We start from the raw sequence: 22,933 nt of genomic DNA on the forward strand, positions 1-22,933 counted from the left end.
AATACACAATAAGAGGATACTGCAATTAAAGTAACTTCCCACATGTCGTATAGCTTAGACAAGAACTGTATGCTTTGGGGTAGTGTCCTAGAGGAACCGAAAAGTCTATTTTTAACAAATCTGTAGCTAAATACTAAGACGCACACATTGTTTAGTAAAACTGATGTAATGTATATTGTTTACCAGCACTTACTTTTAAAACTTGCAAATATTTATGGAACAATACACTGTTCTTGTAACTTTTTATCAGTTTTAAAATTTTACCATTTGAAATTGTTGTTAGAGAATTGCTTTCATAAACATTTTAAAAATGTTTTCTTATACTGACTTCTCCAGATAAGCCTGAGCTTTTGCTCTCTGTCTCAAAAACCGAAGGATATTTTTTATATAGTGACTATAAAGCTGAAATGCCAGCTAACCTGAGAACTGTTGATGTGAACATACCTCTTTTAAAATACAAGGAATAATTTGACTTTTTATTCATGGAATCATGTATCTAAAATAGAGTTCAGATTCAAAGCTGCTGAATTTCCATAAGCACTTCTTGAATCATTCTACCTGGAAGGTCTTTAAGTAATTCTAAACAAAATATAAAATCTAATTTGATAATAGACCTCTGTCATCAGGTGAAGATTTGATTGCAACTCCCAGTTAGTTTTCAATCACTAGTAGTAGGGCATCTTGTTGTAAAATTATTTTTTATTGGTATTCACTCTACTTCCCACAGAGAGATGCCATCATCACTAAACAAAAATATTAATTGATATCCTTGTCCATTTTCCCAGAGTTGAGAATGGAAAGCCTAAAATTCAACTACCTTGTCACTTCTGTAGGTGGTTCTTTCAGTTCAACGTAGAGGTCCATTCGGCAGGGCAGTGTGTGGAAACTTGGGTTACAGTATTTTCCTTATGAATTTTAATTTTTAAAAATATATGCATGATAACACATCAGCAGTTCAATGGATTCTTATTATCTCAAAGAAGTAGATGGAATTTTGTTTGGAGGGGTAAGGGAAACCCTTTTCCTTTTTAGTGTTGTGGAGACAAAAATTCCTGACAGAAGTTAAAGCTTAAATGAATGCACCTTGTTCTGTTCATTTCTTTTAAATCTTGTATTAAGTTTTTCCTTTTTATTTTGGCTTTTGTATTCTTTTCAATCATTCTTTCTTCTGTATATATTACACATAATTTTATAATATAAAAGCAATTTCTGGTTTTAAAAATCTGCTTTTGTCTTATTTACTTTAATAAATTACTTATTAATTTAATAAAAGACTGGATCTCTTTTGGTAATTTTTGTATGATTCATGTTAATGAAATAGGTTAAAGTATGTAAACAAACAGCTACCTTTTGGGTAATTACAAGGATCTGTGAATGGCAGCACTTAGAGGTGCAATCCCAAATCTTTAATTTAAAAAAAGACCTCCAGCATATGACCTAGAAATACCGTAAACATAACTGTTCAAAATTGAAAACTGTTGAACTTTTCCCAACAGTTTCATTCAGTTTTTCTCTCTCCATTTCTGTCCGACAGGCCTAGATGCCTTTTGTGATTCTTATACTGTCTCCTGCATGACGGGCGTGCACCATCTTCAAGCTTTAACTTCTCTCTTCAGTACTGACTGCTGTGTTTTAGCAAATCCCTTACGATTTTTATCAGAGCCACACTTCCTTGTAAACTGGCTATTCCTTCAGTGCTACTGTCTTTTATTCAGTTTCTTATTTCTGTACATGTGTAGCTTTGCTAGATATGTATCTAGTCATACAAAATGCGTTGTTACAACCATTTGCTGTGTAATACTTAAGTAAAAAGTAAGAATGAACTTTATAAGTAGCTGTTCACTATGAAAAAGGTAGTTAAAAGTATCACACAAGGTATTATTAAAATAGCATGATGGTGACCTTTACAGAATAAAACGTAAAAGTAAGGCATGTGCTCCAAGTGCTTTAAAATGTATTTAGAGATCTATAGTGTGGTTAACATCAATATGGAACGCTGAATGTCTTCACTTATGATTATTCTAAAGTAGCATTGCTGTTTAGTCTTTGTGTGAAATTTTGGCAATTATGCTTTTCTCTACTAATCTTGGTGTTCAGTGATTTGTGTATTTGTCTTTCTCTAATAAACTCACTCCAACTGATGTCTGTCTCTGTCTGCTTAGTTGTACTTTCTCCTTTTACAGTCCTTCCTTTCAAACAGTAGCCATGTAGGATTTCTAGAAGTAGCAAGTGGTTACTTATCTTACTAAACTGTTGATTTTTAAGAGAAAACAGTAATTCTTTGGCATACAAATTTGATATCTGTACTTAAGAGTTAGAAACTTCTGTGGCATAAAATGTGAATTTAATGTGCAAAAAGTTATCATTTCATCTTGTTTTATATTTTTCTGAAACATGGTGAAAGTAAAACTGAAATATAAGAATCTAAATATATATATAATTTTCTGATCATAAATGGTTCCTAAATTTTTAATAAACTCAACTTATGGAATTCACTAAATATGTTTAGTGCACATGACCTAGATAGTTGGAAAAAAATAATAAAATAGTTTGTTCATTCAGACCTTGATAGAATGCTTTTGCTTGATACTGGACTCACCTTTCCCATATGACTGCATCAACGTAAACATGAAATGTGGTGGTGGTGGTGGTGGTGGTGGTGAAGGTGTTGGTATGCATTTGTGAATCATGTATGCTTTGAGATTATTTTAGCCATAAATTGAACAGATTTTCATATTTCTGAAATCCTTGTGATAAGTAGGCACTGATAAGTCTGAATACTGACAATAATCTTCTTGATAAAATACAATTTATATGGCATTTTAAAATATTTATATAATTTGGCACTATTACCTAACAGTAACAGAACATAAATATTTTGACTGTTGTTGTGGTTGGTGTTGTTAATTCAGCTTTGGGGGAGGGGCAAAAACTGTTGCAGTTTCACATTTGTTCAAATTTTTTTCAGGACGGCACTGGATCTTTAAAACGCAGTGGTTCCTTTAGCAAGCTCCGTGCTTCAATTAGACGCAGCAGTGAGAAGCTGGTTAGAAAGCTGAAGGGAGGAAGTTCACGAGACAGTGATCCAAAGAATCCTGGGTAATTATTTATTCTTAGATGAGCTGCTGTGCTCCCAGATCCTGCCCATTTTGTAGCCTAGCACTGATCAAGGTAGCCTTGCCTCTTGTGGTTATTATCTTTACTGCACGCAGAATTGTAGTTCATAAAGGTCTTAAACATATTGTGTTCCTTACTGAAAAGTGATATAGGGAATAATTTAACTCTGTGCTGACAGTTTCTTAATATTAACAGTGGAAAAAATGAATTTGTTTTTAGTATTTATTGTTCAGTTGTTGTTTTTTAACAGAACTTGCAACTTCTTAAAGGGAGATGCTTAGCATGATGGCACCTCTAAGAAAAAGCTTTATTTAGAACATGTTTATATAGTCAAGAGTATTATTGGTGCACTTTATTAAATTGCTAAATTTCTCTTTTCCCAGAGAATAAATTAAGTTCCCCATACTTTATTCTTAAGTATGGTATTGGAAAAAGGTGTGTGTGTGTGTGGGCAAAGGTTGTTTGGTTTTGGGATTTTGTTTTTTATTTTTTGCTTTAGTAGAACTCAAGACTAGCATAGCATTATGAATATTTAATTTATTAAAAATAAACTTCAGTGTTAACACAATTTGACATCAGACTTTTTAAATCTAAGAATCTGGTTCTATATAAACAGAATGCATTTCACATACTGTATGTATTAATTTTCTACTAACTTTTAAACTTGCTCTTTATCAGGAGTATAGAAGTGGAAAGCTACTGTTAAAGAAAGCGAACAAAATGTTACCTCTCAATCCTTAGTGTTGAGGGAAACGGTTTACTGGAAGTCAGCATAAACAATCATTTTTAGTCATGCTTCATTTAGAAACTAAGGCCTGGAGTACACTAAAAAGTTAGGTCAACTCAGCTATGTGGCTCAAGGACGAGAAAAATCCACAGCTCTGAGCAGTATGGTTAAGCTGACCTAAATCCTGGTGTAGACAGCACTAGGTCGATAGAAAAATTCTTCCATCAACCTTACTACTGCCTCTTGGGAAATGGGTCACCTTTGCTATGGGAGAACCCCTCCTGTCAGCTTAAGCCTGAGGTAGTATCTACACTGAAGTGCTACAGTGGTGCAGTTGCAGCGTTTCAAGTGTAAACAAGTCCTAAGAAGGGTTAACTACTGAAACGTCCAAATTTCAAAGGGCAGAAACTACTTTCAAAAAAACTCTTTTAACTATTGAATTTATATGTTCTGTAAATTCATTAAATCAAGAATTTTACCACATGCTATTAGCTACATTGTATATTAAATTCTCACACCACTGAAGTCAGTGGCAAAACTTCCACTGAATTGGAAGGGGGTGGGGGAGGAGAGAACTGTGTATTTGCACGGCTTTAAGTGTATTTATAATTCCTGCTGATGCGCAAAACAATATGTTCACCTGTTTACCTGTTGCACTATGCAGACTGAAACATTCATCACAGAATTAAGCATAAGTATTACCTTTTTCCTTAATAGCCCTCCAATTCTAGCAGCATATGAGGTTTAGCCTTGAATACTTTTTTCACTTTGGAAAACAAACTAATTTGGTTTCCAGATACAGCTGTTAGAACAGCATTGCTTTATTGAGTTTCTACTTAAAAATTCTAAATAAGAGAATTTGGGTTGTCTTCATTTGCTGGAAAACAATCTGAATGAGTGAGTCCATATGATAAATACACTTAGAAATATTTATGTAGTAATTTAAATTTCTGTGTGATGTCTGGGGCTGGGACAGGGACTTGGGGGGCATATCATAAGCTGGTGTAAATTGTTGTAGCTCCATTGGAGATCTGCTGCACTCTTTATCTGCTTGTAAAGCTTTGTGCACACCCATAATACTATATAAATAATTTCTGTTGCTATGTCATTTTTTGATTACTTACCTCACTGTAAGCTGTTAATGAAACGGTGTTTTTTCAATTAAGGCAGAGTAGGAGACTGAAATTTGAAAAAACAAACCCACACACAATGGTATAATGGAAGAAATACAAGCTGCAAGATAGTTTAGCAAAACAGTGCAAATGCAAACCCAGAATGAGTCTTATTTTTCCAACATCCATAGTTAAAAAATATATATAAATGTTTCTATCATTTACATACAATTCTTTATCAACTCCCTATATTGCTCAGGTTTACCATTATTAGGTATAAATTATAATTTATAAAAACAACTGTTTCCTTTACCCCCAATATTTTTGGGAAGTTTGAAAGATTTTCAACATTTTAGGGAACCAGGTTGCTATTCCTGGTCTCCTGCAGTTAATAATAGGGAAATATATGGACAACTTGTTTGTTATACATTCTAAATAATAGCTAAAGGGTGTTTTTCTACAATATTTTGAATATTCACACTTAATTTATTTGGCATTGCAATCTGCTGTAAACATCCTCTGTATATGTGATGCATGTAAGTAAAAGTAATCTATCCACATCAGGATGAATCATATTTTTGACACTATGCCACCTAAATGTGTTTGGTATTTATACTAATGATAAAATTAGTGTAGAACAGATGCTAAAGTGCCAACATCATCTTTGGTTTCCAGTGTTCATAAAGTGTCCTGTGTTCTTTGAAAGATTGTCTGATATTTGAAGGTAAAATTCTTCATTAGCTTATCTGTTATGTACATATTCCACAAATAGTTCTGATTTCAAAATCTTTCATTGCTGGTGATCATGTAGTGCCAGAAAAAAGTTTCATTTTGAGGTCCTAGGATGACTTTGCAGTACTGGCAAGTTTTTTTAAATTAATCTTTTGACTAATAAATGTACAAATTCTGTCTGGAAGTTGATGATAATACCTATACAGATACACCTCGTGCCCCCTTCCCCCCCAATCGTTCCATTCTGGAAAGCCTTGCGTAACTCAAATTTTGCATAAGTAGAAAACGTATACCTGTACGTTACGCAAAAATTTCCACAACTCAAAAAATCCTATTTCTGGCTTATGGAACTTTTCCCGTAAATGTGAATTTGTGTAAATTGAGTCTTGCGTAATCCGGGGAGCATCTGTACAATCCTTGTTTTTGTAGATTATAAAAGCTTTTTAAAATCTTAATTTTCATTTGTTTAGCTATTTTAGAAAGAAGTTAACTATATGGTTTGTAAAATTAATGTTTTTAACCCTTTCATGGCTTTCTAGCTCATAAAAGTGCGATTGAGGATAGGATTTAGTGAAATATGTACATATGTTTACACAAGAATACTTTCCAATGACTTCTTTATTCATAATAGGTTATTTCAACTTCATTTCCGGTAGTAACATTGCTTTCCATAGTGATTTGCTACACTTAGTTAAAACTGCTCTGTTTTCTTTTACTGCCATTTGATTTTTAAAAATGACAATTTGATGCATATATTTTTATATAAACACACATTTGTGTTTAAGGTGTTGCAAATAACTGAATACAGTATTGCTAGTGTATATAAAGATCTAGTAACCAGAAAAATAGTTTCTAAAAAGAATTTTGTTCAAGATTTTCCATGAGAAATCGTGTTTTTTCTTCTCACCACCACCTCTACCTCTTCCCTTCACTGTCTCTTTTTTCTATTTTCCGTGAAGGCTGTTTTTGCTTTGTAGTTCACCTGTTCCTGCTAATTTATCCTCACTTACAGTCATAGTCCTTGATCATGCTGTCAAACAAGGATTATGATTTCAAGTGAGTAATAAATAATAAGAATAGATGAGTTCCAAAGCTCTATTCATAGAAAATTGAGGGAAGGAGGGAAAAAACACTTGTCAGCAAACTATTTATAGCTAAAATGTTTTTGATAAGGTGATAGGAGATCTGTAAGAGTTGGATGTTACAAGCATACAGTACTTGAAACTTGGTGTGAACTACTTACCATGGACATTTACTTTTTATTTGATTTCAGATCTTTAATTTTACATGTATTTTGCTTTGTTGATAAGTTGCTGATTTTGATCTCCCATGTTAAAATTTGACCATAGAACAGGTTAGCTAAGTTGCCACAGCAAAAATAAAAGCAAAGCTTTTTTAAAATATGTTTGTTACAACAAAGAAGAATGATACATGTATTCTGAGTATTTTTAGTCCTGTTTCTGACTTGAAAAAAGTTACAAGTGCATTTGCCAAACTAATTTTCATCTGTAGATGAAAATCTAATTTTAGTTCTAAAGTAAATTGGCTGCTAATAACTTTTAAAAAGTTGAAACTTAGTCATGCTATCTCTTTGGTAAGGTTCCTTTTTAGCACTTGAGGAAAAGTATACAAGACATTTGGGTAGATTTGTACCTGTGTATTTTTTTTGTTTTGTTTTCCTGGAGTTTGGATTTTGTTTTTAATAAACCTTTATGCTCTTACTTTTTGAAAAGAGATTTTAATTTGTGATGTTTTGTATGTGTGTTTTTACAAATTAACATACTTTGACTTTCATGTGTAGTAACCATAACTGTATATTGTATGTAAATAAATAACGGAGAGGTATAAACCATGCATGATTCATTGCTTCTTTTTTGTTGCTAACACTTGTCATATTTTAAATTATGTGCATTCTCCTCTCAAAATTAATTGCTTTAAAAATGTAGTATGCTTCCATTGTGCAGCTGTTGCCTGCATTTATTTGTATAGGTTTTTTAGTTTCAGCATTCCAGACATAACACGTTACTTGGGCTCAGATCTTTAAGAGCACTTAAGCGCATGCTTACCGTTATGTCTGAGTAGTCCTGTTGATTTCAGTGGGACTAATGACTGACTTAGTGTGCAATGTGAGCTGTGCAGAGACCTTTACACATGGGTGCAGGGAGCCACCTCTCCAGATCACACTGCAGGATTGGGGCCTAACTTTGATGTTAATAGTGTGACAAAATAATTTTATTTAAGGTGCTCCTTTAGAAACAGAGAAACCATAAAAGATCCAGTGATTTCCTGCGAACAGAGCACTATGTTCTAAGGGTATGGCTACACTTCAAATTTGTGTGAGTGTGGTCAGAGCAGCAGCGCTGGGACAGAGCTCTCCCAGCGCTGCATGTAAACCACATCCTTTACGGGTGTAGTGTGCAGCGCTGGGAGCCACGCTCCCAGCGCTGCCGCTCTGATTACACTGACGCTTTATAGTGTTGTATCTTGCAGCGCTCAGGGGGGTGTTTTTTCACACCCCTGAGCGTGAAACTTGCAGCGCTGTAAAGTGTGAGTGTAGCCAAAGCCTCAGGGACATACAGGTATTTAGGGTGAGGAATAGCAAACATCCATATTGTACCATTTCAGCAAAATCTTCTGACATTGGGGACTATTTAATACTCTAACTTTAAATTTGAAGTTATATACATTTTAACATTTTAGTATTAAATGTTGTAGATGTTTGATTAATCTTATTAAAAATCAAGATAAAAGCAATTATTAATCCTTATCCTCAAGAATACAGAAGTTGATAACTCTGTATTAACTATTTTATATTATCTTGATTAGCAATAGCCCTTCTAAAATAACAAGGGCTTAAATTGATTATATTATCTTTGTGATGTATTGCTTTCAGAAGACCATTTTAAGACTACCAATGATTGAAGCACGTTATGGCCACAAGCATGATAAAAGTTAATAGTAGCAACAATCTTATATTGTCCTTCACTTCAAAATAGACTTAGCAGGCTTTTAAAAAATCCGCTATAAAAGGAATGTCTGTGGTAACCTGTTAATTTTTGCCTTATTTATGTAAATGGAAGTTTTTCCATAGTTTTTACTAGTTAAGTACAACTTATTGGATATATTTATTGATATGTATTAATATTTTTCACAAACATTTCCTAAACAACTACATCCAAATAGCTTGGTTTTTTAAAATTAGCTAAATAACTTTAAAATGAGCATTAAAGTGGAGCATATGTTAAATTAATGTATTGATTCAGAAAGATGACACATTTTGGAAGCACATAATTTGAGCCATTAAAGATATTAACATAAAGCACGTAATGTGCTTAAATACTATGGGGCTGGCAATTATTTTGATACATATCTTAGAATTAAAAGAGAGAAGGAAAATGTGCAAATATATGTAAGTAACTATAGAAAGTATTTCTCTTAAAGAGCATACTTCATATTAGGTTTCACAAGTTATATTAAAACTCCCTTAAGTTTGCCTCAGTATTATTATACTTGTGTATTTAGAGTTTAGTTTTCAATTATTCTGATTGGTTTATCCTTGCATGTTCACTATCCTGGTTGCAGCATGAAGCGTGCCAGTTCTCTGAATGTTCTTAACATGTGTGGCAAGGCTACTGAAGATCACTTTCAAGTAAGAAGCCCTATAATATTCTTACACAAGTAGATACCAGTAGCAGGGTTTGGGCTGAAGAGCTTGAGAAACAGTAAAATAATAAACCTCTTGAGACTAAATAAGACTTTCAGTATAGCAAAACACTTTAAGCTTGTGCTTTAAGTCCACTGGCATTCAGCAGAGTACTTAAAACACACTTAACTTTAAGCACCTGCTTAAGTCCCATTGATATCAGTCAGTTAAGCAGGTGCCTAACTATTATGCTGAACTGGAGCCTGAATTAGAATATTGGAATGGCTAGTAAGTTTTTTGGAATCTTACATCCTTTTTAAATTTATATTTCAAGAAATACTTTCAAAGCTCAGATATTCTGCATTTTTGATGAAAGAAGCTTCTCTCAAAAGGTCCAGTCATACTAGGTGTTATGTGCTCTCAAATCCCAATGACTTCAGTGGGAGCTCAGTGTGCACAGGAGCAGGCCCTAAATTTATCTGTTCTGCTATCAAATTTATCTGTTGCTTCTACCAAATCTAAACTGTAAATATTTTGCCTAACTCTATTCAGTGTACCTGATCACTACTACGCATAACTGTTTGTACCTAATAAGTCACCATTGCGTATGTTGTCAAGGAAAGCTAGTAATGTTCTGTGTGCTAAACGACGTTGTGCATTTTACTAACAGCAGCTGTGACTAACTTTGGGGGGAATATTGTGTCAATGCCAGCATACTGTATTCTGTAGAATCTTCACCTTTATTTGCCCCAGAGCATATAACAAAAGCACATGCTGTATGGATCTCTTTCACTGTTGAGTGGCATAAAGGTATCTCCTTAGTATTATCCCTAAAGAGTCTACTGCAATTTTTAGTTTTCTGAAATTTATGCAAAAATGTTCCTTCATTAATTTATGTGAACTTTGACCAAAAAAAATCCACCAAGGTAGACCAAAGCACTTTGCAACAGTAATACAAAAATGGCCTGGGCTTTCAAAATCGGACTGTCTTGGCCTCGGAGTGTATAACTTTATAACGTTTCCTGTACATTCCATAATTTGTGCTTTCTCAACCAGCTGTGCTTACCACATGTGAAATGTGTCAAGTTAACAATGTTTTTACAAATTTTACAAATATTTTCCCTGGTTTGCTGAGTAGAGGACACTTGTCAATATCCCTAGGCAGTCAGCCCCTTCTGTAATAAATACCTGTTAGGAATGCAAGGGAAGTGCTCAGATGTAGTAATATCTGTGGTTGAAGTAAAGATAGTTATCAGGATGTTAAAAAAAATCTTACATAATCTCTCAAACTAAAGTAGGTAAGCAATACTAGTTTCCTAAAGTACACCAATTGTTCATGTATTTGTTTTCATTTTTAATTTTTTATCATTCTTTTTATGCAGGCATCCAGGTTGCTCAAGCATTTTAATAATTTTTTTTTCATTTTTTTCATACAGGAACGAAATAATTGTCTGACAGACTCAAGGGCTCTGAGTGCCAGTCACACTGATTTAGCACATTGAAGTTCTTGGACAGAAACTAGCTAAAATTCCTTTGTGAATAAAGAAGCACTGAGACTCTCAAAGCTTTGGTTCCTTATGACTCTCTATAGGAACATCTAATTTGTAGACTCTTTTGCAATGGACGGCTGTTTTTACTTTTCTAAAATAGTAGTGACATTTTTAAACATAGTATTAGTGGATATTTTCTTCTGAAGAGAAACTATATAGATATATATTGCTCATTGCACTGCTGTCATTCATGCTACTTATGTTGATTTCTGTTAATAGATCTGAATATCACAGCAGCTGAAAACTGAAAAAATAGAAATATATATAAAACATACTAAAATGCAAAGGACTATAAAGGTTCTCTATATTGATATTTGAAAACAGATTAAATATGTAACAGAAAATATATACAGTGCTTGAATGAGAGACAAGTATCAGTTATGTGCATTACTGTATAAATTCAGAATGGGGTATACTGTGCGGGTGCAACTTTACCTTACATGACTAGAAGAACAATTTCAGATATCTTGCCTGAAAAGTAGAGCTTAAATATTGGATTCCTTAACCAGTAGATCTAAATAATAAATTTTGTAATGGAAACACTTAGACTACCTTAACTATAGATGGCATGCATAGCAATACCTGTAACTATGAAATTTCATACCTTATTTATTGATGTAGGTCTTAAGGCCCAGTAATCAGTGGTGATCATACAGTTCATTTTGATCGGGGGGAAATAGCAAAGATTTTGGCTTGTATTTTGTACAGTAGATGCGTATCGAAGCTGTGGGGTGCAACTGTCGAAGAGCAGTAGAATATTGTGCCTCAGGTTGCTGACACTTTTCCTGCCTTTCCACTGGAATTCTTATCCCTTAGTTCTGTTTAGGCTAAAACTACTCCATTGTTCCTTCATGCTTGTTCCAACTCTTGCCTCTCTCCATATTAGTTGATGGCAACAGGAGCAAATGAAGCAGGTGATTGCATGCTAGGCTGTTATACTGTGGAATAGCTGCTGTGCAGAGGACCTACTTGTGAAACTCTTGACTGAAGTTTAATACATTTAGGGCCCCATCAGAAGCACTAGATGCCCTTATTTGGCAGATAGGTCACACTTTTGATCAGCCATCCTTTTTTAATCTATATACAATTAATAGATATGCTGTCTGTATTCAGGCCTGCTGCTGGGACTAAGTATGTAATGTTTAAGTATCTTGTGAACACTAACATTTTCAGTTTTTGTTTTTTTCTGTAAAATATGTGATTTTTAAAACACCACACATAGAATTTTGTAGACAGGTGAAAACTGTTATTTACATGCAATGGAAGGAGAAAGTAAAAATGTGCATGTGTTTGTGAATATAGGGAAGTAATTGAAATATACAGAACAAAAAGATAACTTTGGGACAAGATGGAATACTAATCCAAGATGAGACTAACACACATTGAGGTAAAATAGAGGAGGGAAAAAAAAAGTTTTGATATTTGATCAGCCTGTGAAGAATTCACTAGACCTAATACTGTTATAACTCCTTGACCAACTGGCACCTAGTTTTAAAGCTTATTTTAATGACTGATGCAACCAGTTATATGTGTAATGCACTTATGTTTACTATGAGGTACTTCACTAGCATCTCTGTAAAAAAGAAAATTGTATATATGGTGTACTTGCCATAAAAACAGTCCAGAAATTGAGACAAGATGCTGCTAATGTGTAGTGGTTTTAATCCAGACTAGTGCAATTCAGTGATGAACTTGAGAACAAATTGTTGCTCAGTTATTTTATAGATGTAGTCATAATATGGACTCAAATTTGAATTTTTTTTAGAGCTTTTACATTATTTTAGTAAAACATCACATATACGTTTGTTGGTGAATTCATAGTTCTCTGCACAAAGCTTGATGTAAACTAGCTTTGCCCATGGAAATAAACAGTAGTTGCTGGGAGTGGAGAAAAGATGGTACTCATTGCTAACTGGTGGGCAGGCCACAGGGCTACCACAACTGCTTTGTGTCAGCTGTCCCTTTTGCAATAACTATGAAGGATTTCTAGTGTAGAGGCCTGCCCTAGCAGTCAGCCTTTGCTAGTATGGGAGGAGCTATCACAGTAATAGTGGCCCAGAGGACTTTTTACAGGCCCTTTACATCCAAGGTGACTTTCGCCAATGTGAAAAGCACCTATAAAGGTCTGACTTTGTAGAAAAGTAGGTATTCTGACCCAGAGGTGACTTTTTGAGATTAGATATTTGGTGCAATCTAAGAACTTGTTTCTAAGCCTTTAATTCAGATTTGAAAGATGTTTTTGCAGCCTCTCAGAACTGGAACTTGTGTAAATAGAAATCTGTTTAAATATTTAAAACGTAAGTCAGACCTGCTTAACTATAAATTTTATTACATGGTCTTAAATTCAAGACGAGAGTATGTCAGACTCTGGTAGTGGTGGAATCTCATTATTTTAGGTTTTTAAATAGCTCAATAAAATATTGTAGGTGGTACTCTTAGTACTGTGCTTACAGATGTGACTTACATGCTTTATATATTATTTAAAGGAATTCTATCAAGGAATGATAAGGTTAAAATGTTGACCTGCTTCTCTATCGCACACCATCTTCCCAAACAAAACCACTCTTTTACCAAGTTGCAAAATCTGTGTAATTTTTCTGTGGATTTTAGCATCAATCTTCCTTTTGTTTAAATGATCCAAAAAATTACTTTGCCAGTGTATGCATCTATTTGTTTTTATGTGGACTTCTGAGTTTACTTTTATATAATAGTTAATGTGACACTTCGATTTTAATTTTTTGGCTAGACTGTCAGTTGTGCACCAGTTGCAAGCAGTACTCTCCCTGTTTGTTCTTGATCGAAGATCTAATTAAATATCATGGTAAAATTTAGCAGTGATTCATAAGCTCCCTTAGTAGATGGGTGACTGAACTAGCAGTTTACTGTTTGTAAACAATGTCCCTAGTGGTAGCAAGGTATTTAAAACAAACTATGGATGAACTAATTTAGACATTTATTTTCATGGTTTTGTATTTTTTTTTTTCTCAAGGATGAGTGGTAGTAATTCAAAAAGATTTAAGCTTGAAGTATCCGTGGTTAATCTGTACAGTTAAAGGATTCCATTGACTTAGAAAACAAAAGAGAAAACCAAGTATGGTTATGTTGTGTATGTACCGTTAAAATGGGGTGTGCATGTAGTGCTTTGTCTAATGTTTGTTTACAGTATTTGATACGTTCAAGCGTACAATTTAGTTTTTGTCAACCAGGTCACTTACTTTGTCTGAAAGCTGCTAAGTGTGTGTATTGCATTTTAGTAATCAAAGTGTCTGCCTCTATCAAAAGAATAAATATTGGAAGGAAAGCATGAACGTGTAAAGTTTAGTTTTATAGTATAGACTTTGCATTTTAATGTATTTTTGTAAATGCATTGGTATAAATATTCTCTCTTTAAAAAGTAAATGGTTAATTTGTGAAGGGAAGTTGTGAAAGTTTAGATTTGTTTCAAATAATTTATAGTCTCAGTACTTTGAGGGGAAGAGGTGAGGAGTGTTTGTTTTGCTTTTTAAAAAAAAGTAGAGCTAAATGAAAAGTTACCCACACATTCATCACCCTGAGTTCAGTAGCCCTAAAATATACATTCTTGGTGAGAAAATGAAGGCTTTGTGATAGAGTGGCAAAACTCTTTATATCCATGTAATAGAATTGTTATGGCTGCTTTGAAATAAGAATAATTTAAAAGATAATATCTAAAATTCAGTGGTTAACACTCCACTTGCATTTTAAAGCACTGAAGATGCCTAGGACTGTAAAAGTATGGCAGATTAGTTATACATTGACAAAACCAAAGTAGACTAAAAACTATATACAATTTGATGTAAAAAGAATACTAAAAATTGGTAAATAATGAGGAATCTTCAGCATCTCGATGTATTCATCAGACACTGTCTCCAACTTGAAGCTCTATGAAGTTTTTTTTAAAATTATAGAAAGTATTTTCCTATGTAACTTGGAGGCTGGTGTAAACAAATTAAGAATGCACAGCTCAGGTTCTATAAAATCACTAAGGGTATTTTGGTTCTGTTGGGATGAGAAGGAAAATGGAGGTCAGAAGTATCTTTTTAAGTAAAGCCCTGCACATCTGGTCCATAGATTTAAGCAGATTTGCAGGGCTCTGTCTTTAAGGGCAGTAATGTCACTTTTCCCTTTAAATCCAACTGAAAAATATCTGTGGATTTAGATTACAGAAGTTAGGTTTAAAACCTTCAAAGACTAATTTGAGGGTGCTTGTGTTGATCTTAGCTCTCAAATACTGTATAGTATATTTCGAACTGTTGAAGAAGAAACAGGAATTCTGGGTTCTTTCTTGAAGGATAAGAACTGAAAAGCTTCAAAATAAAACAAAACCTTAATTGTGACACATATCAGTAATTCACTGTGATTTAAATGCAGAACTTGTCATGAAGTTAAAGGTTAGGCTTTTTAACTAGATCTATTGCGTTGTCTTAACACTTTAGTTCCATAAATGCACTTTTTCTTATATACACCAGTGTCTTTACAGTGCACAGAATAACTGTCAGACCATTCTAGTTTTCAACAGCAATCTGGTTCCAGAAGCATATCCTGTTACCACTGAATGTCTTCTACTTTGTATCTGTTACAGAGCTATGGTTTGATTTGACGCTGTTAACAAAACATGTCTGTCTTTTGGCATTTATTTTCAAAGTGTGAAAATAAAATATTTAAATGTAGTCTTAACAATAGTTCTATGTAAAATAAAGTTGAGTGTATTTATGCATTTTAGAATGTAAACCTTTCATGTAAAAAGCCCTTAGTTGTGTATTTTTCCTGTACTGAAGCAAACCTCAGTTGTGAAACCCAAAGAATAATAAGCTATAATAAGGGACAGTTCCTAAATAAAGTGCATTTATTACATTAAAAAAACCCTACTGGAACAGTTATGACTTACAATGGAGAGTCACAGTATGTTCCTGTATTGCTGATAATATTCTGCTGAAAAGTAAGGAACACTTAACAAAATAACTATGTAGCACTGTATACAGATCTGCTTTTCATGGATTTTACACCACCTAACTTGTATTGAATTAAAGTGTAGTTCATAAATGCAATTTATGTGAACCCTATATACAGCTATAGCTATAGCTGATGAAAAAATACAGTAAAGAAATTCTCTTAAACATTGCCTTTGACTGTGCAAGTGCTTCTGTGAACAAGGTTTTTTTTGTTTCTTAAACTTTTGTCACTTTTTGTGGGTGCAGAAAGCTCAAGACAATTATAAACTCTTGTAACCTGCAAGATCCAGGACTATACAGTAACACCCCCCTTACTGTCCTCTTGCTTAATGTTGTTTCAATGTTACGTTCTTGCTGTATTATGGAACATGATAGTTTAAAGTTGAATAATGCTCCCCTATAACATCATTTGGCTGCCTGCTTTGTTCACAGCTTGCAGGATTCTGCAGAAGAGCAGCGACTTTATAAGACAGTATTGCACAACTTGTATCAGGGTCGGTTAGCAGCCCCTTTATCAGCTCTGCCACCCCCTCCACCTTGCAGATCAGCGCCTTCCTCCTGTCCATAGCAATCAGCTGTCTTGGGGCATTCAGGAGCCTGCAAGGAGGAGTGAGGATGTGGCACGCAGACTCCCCCTCAGTCCTGCCCACAGCAATCAGTTGGGTTGCTGTGTTCAGGAGGCTGGGGGGAGGATATGGCATGGGGAGTAAAGGGGAAGGAGGTGGAGCAGTGTCTGTGTGGAGGGAAGAGGTGGGTTAAGGGTGGGTGCTTGGGGGAAGGGGACAGACAGAGGATTGAGCCTCCTGCCCCGGGCAAAGCCAGTGCCTGTGTTTGCATAGTAGGGGAAGTTGCCACTGCTGCTGCACAAAGTGCTTCTGGCCTACAATGGCACCTTCAGCCTCCTTGCCTGCTGTGCCTGTGTGGGGTAAGGCAGGGGCACCTCCCAACTATAGTACTGTATGTACAGTATGTTTGTAAACACATAGCATGTGCACACTTACCCCCCCTCCAAGCGATTCACTATTGCTTTATGGCCCAACAGCCCTACTTGGGAATAGGATGCTACACCAAGCACTTGTGAGGCCACCAGCTGCCTGCAAAGCAGCTGCAGGTGGTGCACAGCAGAGGCCCTGTCTTGCAACAGAATAAACAATTTTATCTGCCCCCGCCCCCCCCTTCGCTGGAGGGAGGTAAGAACATGGGTTGGTAGTCCACCCAAAGCAAGTTACAGGAATAGCAATCCAGCACCTGCTTTGCTGTAGCAAGGGCGAGAAGTGGCATAGAGATGCCCAGAACCTGGCCCTGCTCCCATGAAAGTCTGAAATCCATGGGAGCTTTGTTATTCCCGTTTATGCCAGCTGCATCTCTCTGCCCCTGCATGCACACAGCAGAGAGTGGCTCACTCTGCAGCAAACATTTTTCTCCTCTTACTATATTGGCTGCAGTGCCCTCAGGTGCTGAGTGCATGGTTACTAGGGGAGATGCAGCAGGGCCAGTTTTCCAGGGCACCATGGAAGAGAGGCCTTTGGACCTCCAGCAGGGCTCCTGTGAAAGAAAGAATGTCCAAGAAAGTAAGAACCTCTATAACTAGTCCTAGCCTAAACCCACAGAGCTTCCAAGAGGGGAGCAGATTACCATGGAGAATGACATGGGTTTTCCAAATTCTTTCCCTTGCAATAATTGACTGATGCTGCATGACCACAGCCACTCCAGAGTGAAGGCAGTAAAGAGCAGCACATGAATCCACATCTAGAGGAGCATTGCCCAGCATCAAAACACCCAGCTGGAGTCAAAAACATCCAGCAAGTGATAGAGGAGTGCCAAGAAGTACCACTAGCAGCAAGAAAACCGTTAGTCTGGATACTAAATTAGACATTTAAGTGTTTTGATGCAGGCGAGCATGCAGTAGACATTGGCATCACCCTAGGTCTTACTCCGACCACTGTGAGAATAATAAGGAATAATGCCAACAAGATGAGGGCTAGTAATCGGTGTGTAAAATGGCTTAGTGCTACTACAATAAGTCAATCAAGAAGTAGTTTGCTGGAAAACATGGAGCATCTTCTCTCACTGTGTATAGAGGACCAAAACCAGCAGAACATACCTCTTAGCTTGTATCACTAGCAAACTTAAGGCAAAAAGTTTGTATGACAATCTGAAGAGAGACCAAGGTGAAGGATCACAGACAGACACTTTCACAGCTTCCACCTGCATAACATCAAGATGTCTGGTGAGGTGGCTAGTGCTCATATTGCAACAGCTAAGAAATTCCCCAACTATCTCAAGAAAATAATTGTGGAAGATGGCTGTTCCCCTAAACAAGTCTTCAATGTTGATGAAATGGGCCTGTACTGGAAGAGGATGCCTGAGCAGACTTACATTTCCAGAGAGGAGAAGACAGTGCCGATTTAAAGCGGCTAAAGACAATCTAACCTTGCTTCTAGGTGGTAATGCTGCCAGAGACATGAAAATGAAACCACTGACAGCGTACCAATCTGAAACACTGTTAGAGCAAAGGTCAACTATTTGCTTATGTCGACCATTTGCTTATCAGCTTAGCTGTTACACACACGTACGTCCTGTTTTTAGCATGCACTCCTGCCTTCTGCATACACGTACGCACGATACCCAGGGAAGGGGGAGTCAAACAGATGTATCCTGTTTACCCCTAGACCCCTGGGAAGGAATTTAAAAAATGTATAGGTTAGCAGAATCTACTCACGCAAAATTGTTTGTCATTTAGTGTAAAAAAAGCCTGCTTTGTGTTTGTAAGGTGTGTCTTTCTCTCTGGCATGAGCCGAGAAAAAGCACCCGCTCAGCTGACTGATAGATAAAGAGTTTGGTACCCGTCTGCTTGCCTTCCGTGCCTCCTTGGTGTAATTGTGTAGCTCCAGGGGGAAACGAGCCCATTTGGCTAACACCACCATCACTCAAGGAATTTTCAAAGGAACACCTTCCAGTCATTTGGAGATCCAATAAGAAGGCACAGATAACTGGAGCTGTTTTTTCAGAAAGGCTGACTGTGTCCCTGGAAGGAATACTGTGCCAAGGAAAATCTTGAAATCAAGATTTTATTGCTTACTGATAATGCACCAGCTCATCCAATCAACCTGGACGACCTGTGTGAAAATGTCGAAGTTGTCTTTCTACCACCTAACACTGCATCACTCATCCAACCCATGGACCAAAGAGCTATTGCTGCATTTAAGGCATATTACTTACACCATTCTTTCAACTAGCTCAGAGGCACCAAGGGGGGAAGACAAACCTAAAATTCAGCAATTTTCGCGTGACAACAACATCCTGAAGTGCATCAATAACACTGCTGAGTCCTGGGCTGAAGTTACTCAGGCATGCACGAAATGTGTCAATGACTTAAAAGGATTTAAAGATGTTATCCCCGCTATGAAGAAATATCCATGACTTGGCTTGCCCAAGAAAGCAGGTTTTGATGAGGTGGAAGAAGTCAACGTTATACAACTTCTGCAATCACATGGAGAAGAGCTAACCAATGAAGATCTGATGCAACTAGAGGTGACAAGAGCAATGGAAGAAGAGGACCAAGAAGTAGAACCAACCCATCCAAATTTGACTGCCAAACATCTTTCTGAAGCTTTCCAAATGATTGTCCTGACAAGAAACGCAGCTCCAAAAGTGGTTAGGGGAGTTTGACTCAGTGGAGATTAACACTGTACTCAACGCGCTCAACGAAACTGGAATTGACCCAAGGTACACTGACCTGCTAGAAGAAATTAATCGCAATTGTTCAGAGATAACATTCAATGTCCCCTGCATTACTACTATATGTAGAGGAGTCAAATAAGGCAACATAATCTCTTCGAAGCTGTTTGCAGCAGTACTGGAGTTGCTGTTCAAGAAATTGAACTAGGAAGAAGGAATCAGAATTGACAAACAGCTAACACATCATCTCTTTGCTGACGACTGTGTAGTATTGGCAAAGGATGCAGAACTGGAGAACAAATTGCAGCAACTGCAAATACTTTCAGATGATATCAGGTTGGAAGTGAACACAAAAGATGAGGATACGGAATGAGCATTGTGCAGCAGGAATCATCACTGTAAATGGGCAAGTAATCAAGGAGGTCGATAAATATATTTATCTGGGTTACCAGCTGAACAGAGACAACTCATTTGAAGGGGAATGCAGTAGGAAGAGAGAGGCAAGGTGGGCAAGTTTCAACAAAAAATAAATGTCTTTAATGGATGATGAACTGCCCATGGGAAAAAAAGGAAAACTGTTTAACTCCACTCTTCTGCCAGCAGTGATATATGGAGCGGAAAGCTGGTCAACAGCAAAAGTGGAGGAAGAAAAATTGTCACCCAGAGAGCAATGGAAAGGCAAATGTGCAAGATACCGCTCCGTGATCATATACCAAATGAGATCAGAGGGCGTACAGAAGCGACCGATGTAGTGCAGGCAATGTACGACACAAAGTGGAGATGGGCAGGTCATGTAGTCCACAGGCAAGAAAATATGTAGACAACCCGCATCAATGACTAGATCCCCAGAAACCACAAGTGATTGCTGGGCAGATGGAAAACGCACTGGGCTGATTGCATGACAAAAATCTTCGGCCAGAAATGGAAAGAATGTGCTCACAACAAAACAAAAACTTGCATTCATGGAAGGATGGACAAGGACAAGGGTTACTTACAGCTTGGGAAACTGTATCCTGGGAAACAGTGATTCTGAAAAAGATTTAAGGGTAGTGGTGAATAATCAGCTGAACATGAGCTCTCAGGATGATACTGTATCCAGAAAAGTCTAACATGATCCTTGGATGCATAGAAAGGAGAATCTCAAGTAGCAGTAGAGAGATTAATTTTACCTCCTGCATTTGGCACTAGTGCAACTGGTACTGGAATACTGCATAGATTCATAGACTCTAGGACTGGAAGGGACCTCGAGCGGTCATCGAGTCCAGTCCCCTGCCCTCATCCAGGTCTGATGTCCATAATTCAAGAAGGATGTTGATGAATTGGAGGATTCAGAGAAGAGCCACAAGAATGATTAAAGGATTAGAAAATAGACTTAAGGAGCTCAATCTATTTAGCTTAACAAAAAAATTTAAGAGAGTGACTTGATTACGTATGTACATGGGGAACAAACCATTAATAATGGACTCTTCAGTGTAGCATAGAAAAATAGAACATTCTAATGGCTGGAAGTTGAAGCTAGACAATTTCAGACTGGAAAGAAGTTGTACATTTTTAATGGTGAGAGTAACCATTGGAACAGTTTACCAAGGGTCATGGTGGATTCTCCATCAGACAATTTTTAAATCAAGATCAGATGTTTTTCTAAAATCCGCTCTAGGAATTATTTTGGGCAAGTTTCAAAGCCTGAGTTTATACAGGAGGTCAGACTAGATGATGATGTTCTCTTCTGGCTTGGGAATATCTGAGTCTGGAATAATGGGCGAATTCTCAGCTGGCCAGCACTAATGATTTTATGGTCCCTTTGTGCATGACTGACAATACTGCTATTGTCATTTTGTGGTTTTGTTAATGTTGCATGTGTTCAAGAACTGAAAGTGAAGCAGCAAGAGTTTGCACAGAATGGGAAGGCCTGAGTTAGTTTTGGCACTGCTCTCAGCAGCTGTCCAGCAGACCCTTCTAAACCTCAACAGGGAATGGGAAATCAATGGAATTAAAAGTATTAGGACATGCCTTTAGAGTGTTCTAGCAGAGGACTTAATTTAAAAGATGATCAAATTGACAGTGTTGCTATTAAGTGACTCCAAAGGGAGCTGTTGTGCGGTGCTTGTCAGGGAGATAGCATGGCTCTTTGTTGCTCATTTACAATACTTCTAACTAAACAACCTTTCTTTTTGTGGAAGCTTAAAAAAACAAATGTACCTTCACTCTCCATGCTCTATCCACCCCTCTTCTAGCAAACAGTAGCAGGTAACATCTGCATTTTCCAGCTTCAACTCAATGCATGTAGTCTTCAGTAAGTGGTTAAATCAAGCATTCCTGTACACCACCTATGACAGTTTTACTTTAAAATGATATAGTAAAATACTTCTTTGCTGAAAGAAACAAGGCAGGAGTAAACTAACATCCCATACCGTTCAATTTATATTTGGTATTGCTTGATGATAAATGAGCTTTTTAAAAATCTTAGCTAGGATCAGCCTATACATTTTGCAGCCAGTTTATATTGCAGCATATTCCCATCTGTGGCCAATAACTGTTGTAAACAAACTTCAGGTTTAACCCCATTTACAAGCAGATATGGAACATAAGGAGTGAATGCTGCCCCTAATAATGCTGCCTGCAATGAAAATAAATACATAGCAGTATGTATATCTAAAATGTTACCAAAATGCTACACTGCACACACAATTCTCTCTCTGCAGAGAGAATGAATCATATATAACAAATGTTAATATTTGCTTCATGAGCTACTTGAAGTTGCTCTGTTGATGAGAGCAGTATAAGAATCTTCACAGAATCTATAGCCAATGTACAGGTGCTAGGAATAGCTGTGTCCTCTTCTCCACAAATACCCTCACTGCTACAAGTAGTGAAGTCAGCTATGGTTTAGCTAGAAGTAATACTACAAAGGTTTTTTGTTGGTTGTGGTAGGGGGAGATCTTTTGGGGCGGTGGGGGGTGGGGTTAGTCCAGGTAACAGGTCAGTATCGCTTTGGTACTTTATTCATGAATTATTCCTTTCTGAGAGCAGCACACTTTCAGCTACTTTAATTAGTTTTATAAACATGCTATTTCCCTGCTAGAGTCAAGATTTGAAAGTACAGCTGGCCTACTTCAATAAGTGTTTAAAGCAGGCCAGCATTAGTATAGGCTGCATCCCACAGATGCAGATAATATTGTATTAAGATCCCTTCTTCTCCAAGATAGATACATTAAGATTGTCATAAGTAGATAGGTAAGGGTTAATTTTCTTTTACCTGTAAGGGGTAGACAGGGGGGAATCAAGCACCTGACCAGAGGACCAATCAGAGAACTGGATTTTTTTTTAAAGTCTGGGAGGGAAAGGAACTCGGGGTCTTTTGTTTCTCCCGGCTATGGATTGAAACAGCTTTTCTGCTAACT

At 36.6% G+C, this 22,933-nt stretch overlaps 1 protein-coding gene and 1 long non-coding RNA gene across 7 annotated transcripts in view; one reads left to right on the top strand and one right to left on the bottom strand.

Moving 5' to 3' along the window:
* KLC1 (kinesin light chain 1) overlaps positions 1 to 16,021 on the top strand; it is an 86,912-nt gene extending 70,891 nt beyond the window's left edge. For 3 of the 6 annotated variants that reach the window (XM_032771570.2, XM_032771569.2, XM_032771571.2), the window contains exons 14-16: positions 2,969 to 3,099; positions 9,271 to 9,337; positions 10,768 to 16,021. In XM_032771570.2, coding sequence (XP_032627461.1) covers positions 2,969 to 3,099; positions 9,271 to 9,337; positions 10,768 to 10,833 — 264 coding nt within the window. In that variant the 3' untranslated portion in view covers positions 10,834 to 16,021. Of the gene's footprint in view, positions 1 to 1,534; positions 2,142 to 2,968; positions 3,100 to 9,270; positions 9,338 to 10,767 lie in introns of those variants that run through there. The other 3 variants (XM_032771572.2, XM_075065704.1, XM_032771573.2) reach the window with 2 other exon arrangements.
* A 60-nt stretch (positions 16,022 to 16,081) lies between these two features.
* On the bottom strand, positions 16,082 to 21,601 carry LOC142046792 (uncharacterized). Its single transcript, XR_012655842.1, has 2 exons — positions 18,773 to 21,601; positions 16,082 to 18,354 (listed from the first exon to the last, which is right to left on the bottom strand). It is a non-coding gene; the product is annotated as an uncharacterized LOC142046792 (long non-coding RNA).
* Between the last annotated feature and the right edge of the window lie 1,332 nt (positions 21,602 to 22,933).

This window comes from Chelonoidis abingdonii, chromosome 4 (assembly GCF_003597395.2).
Source record: "Chelonoidis abingdonii isolate Lonesome George chromosome 4, CheloAbing_2.0, whole genome shotgun sequence".
NCBI classification, from domain to species: Eukaryota; Metazoa; Chordata; order Testudines; family Testudinidae; genus Chelonoidis; species Chelonoidis abingdonii.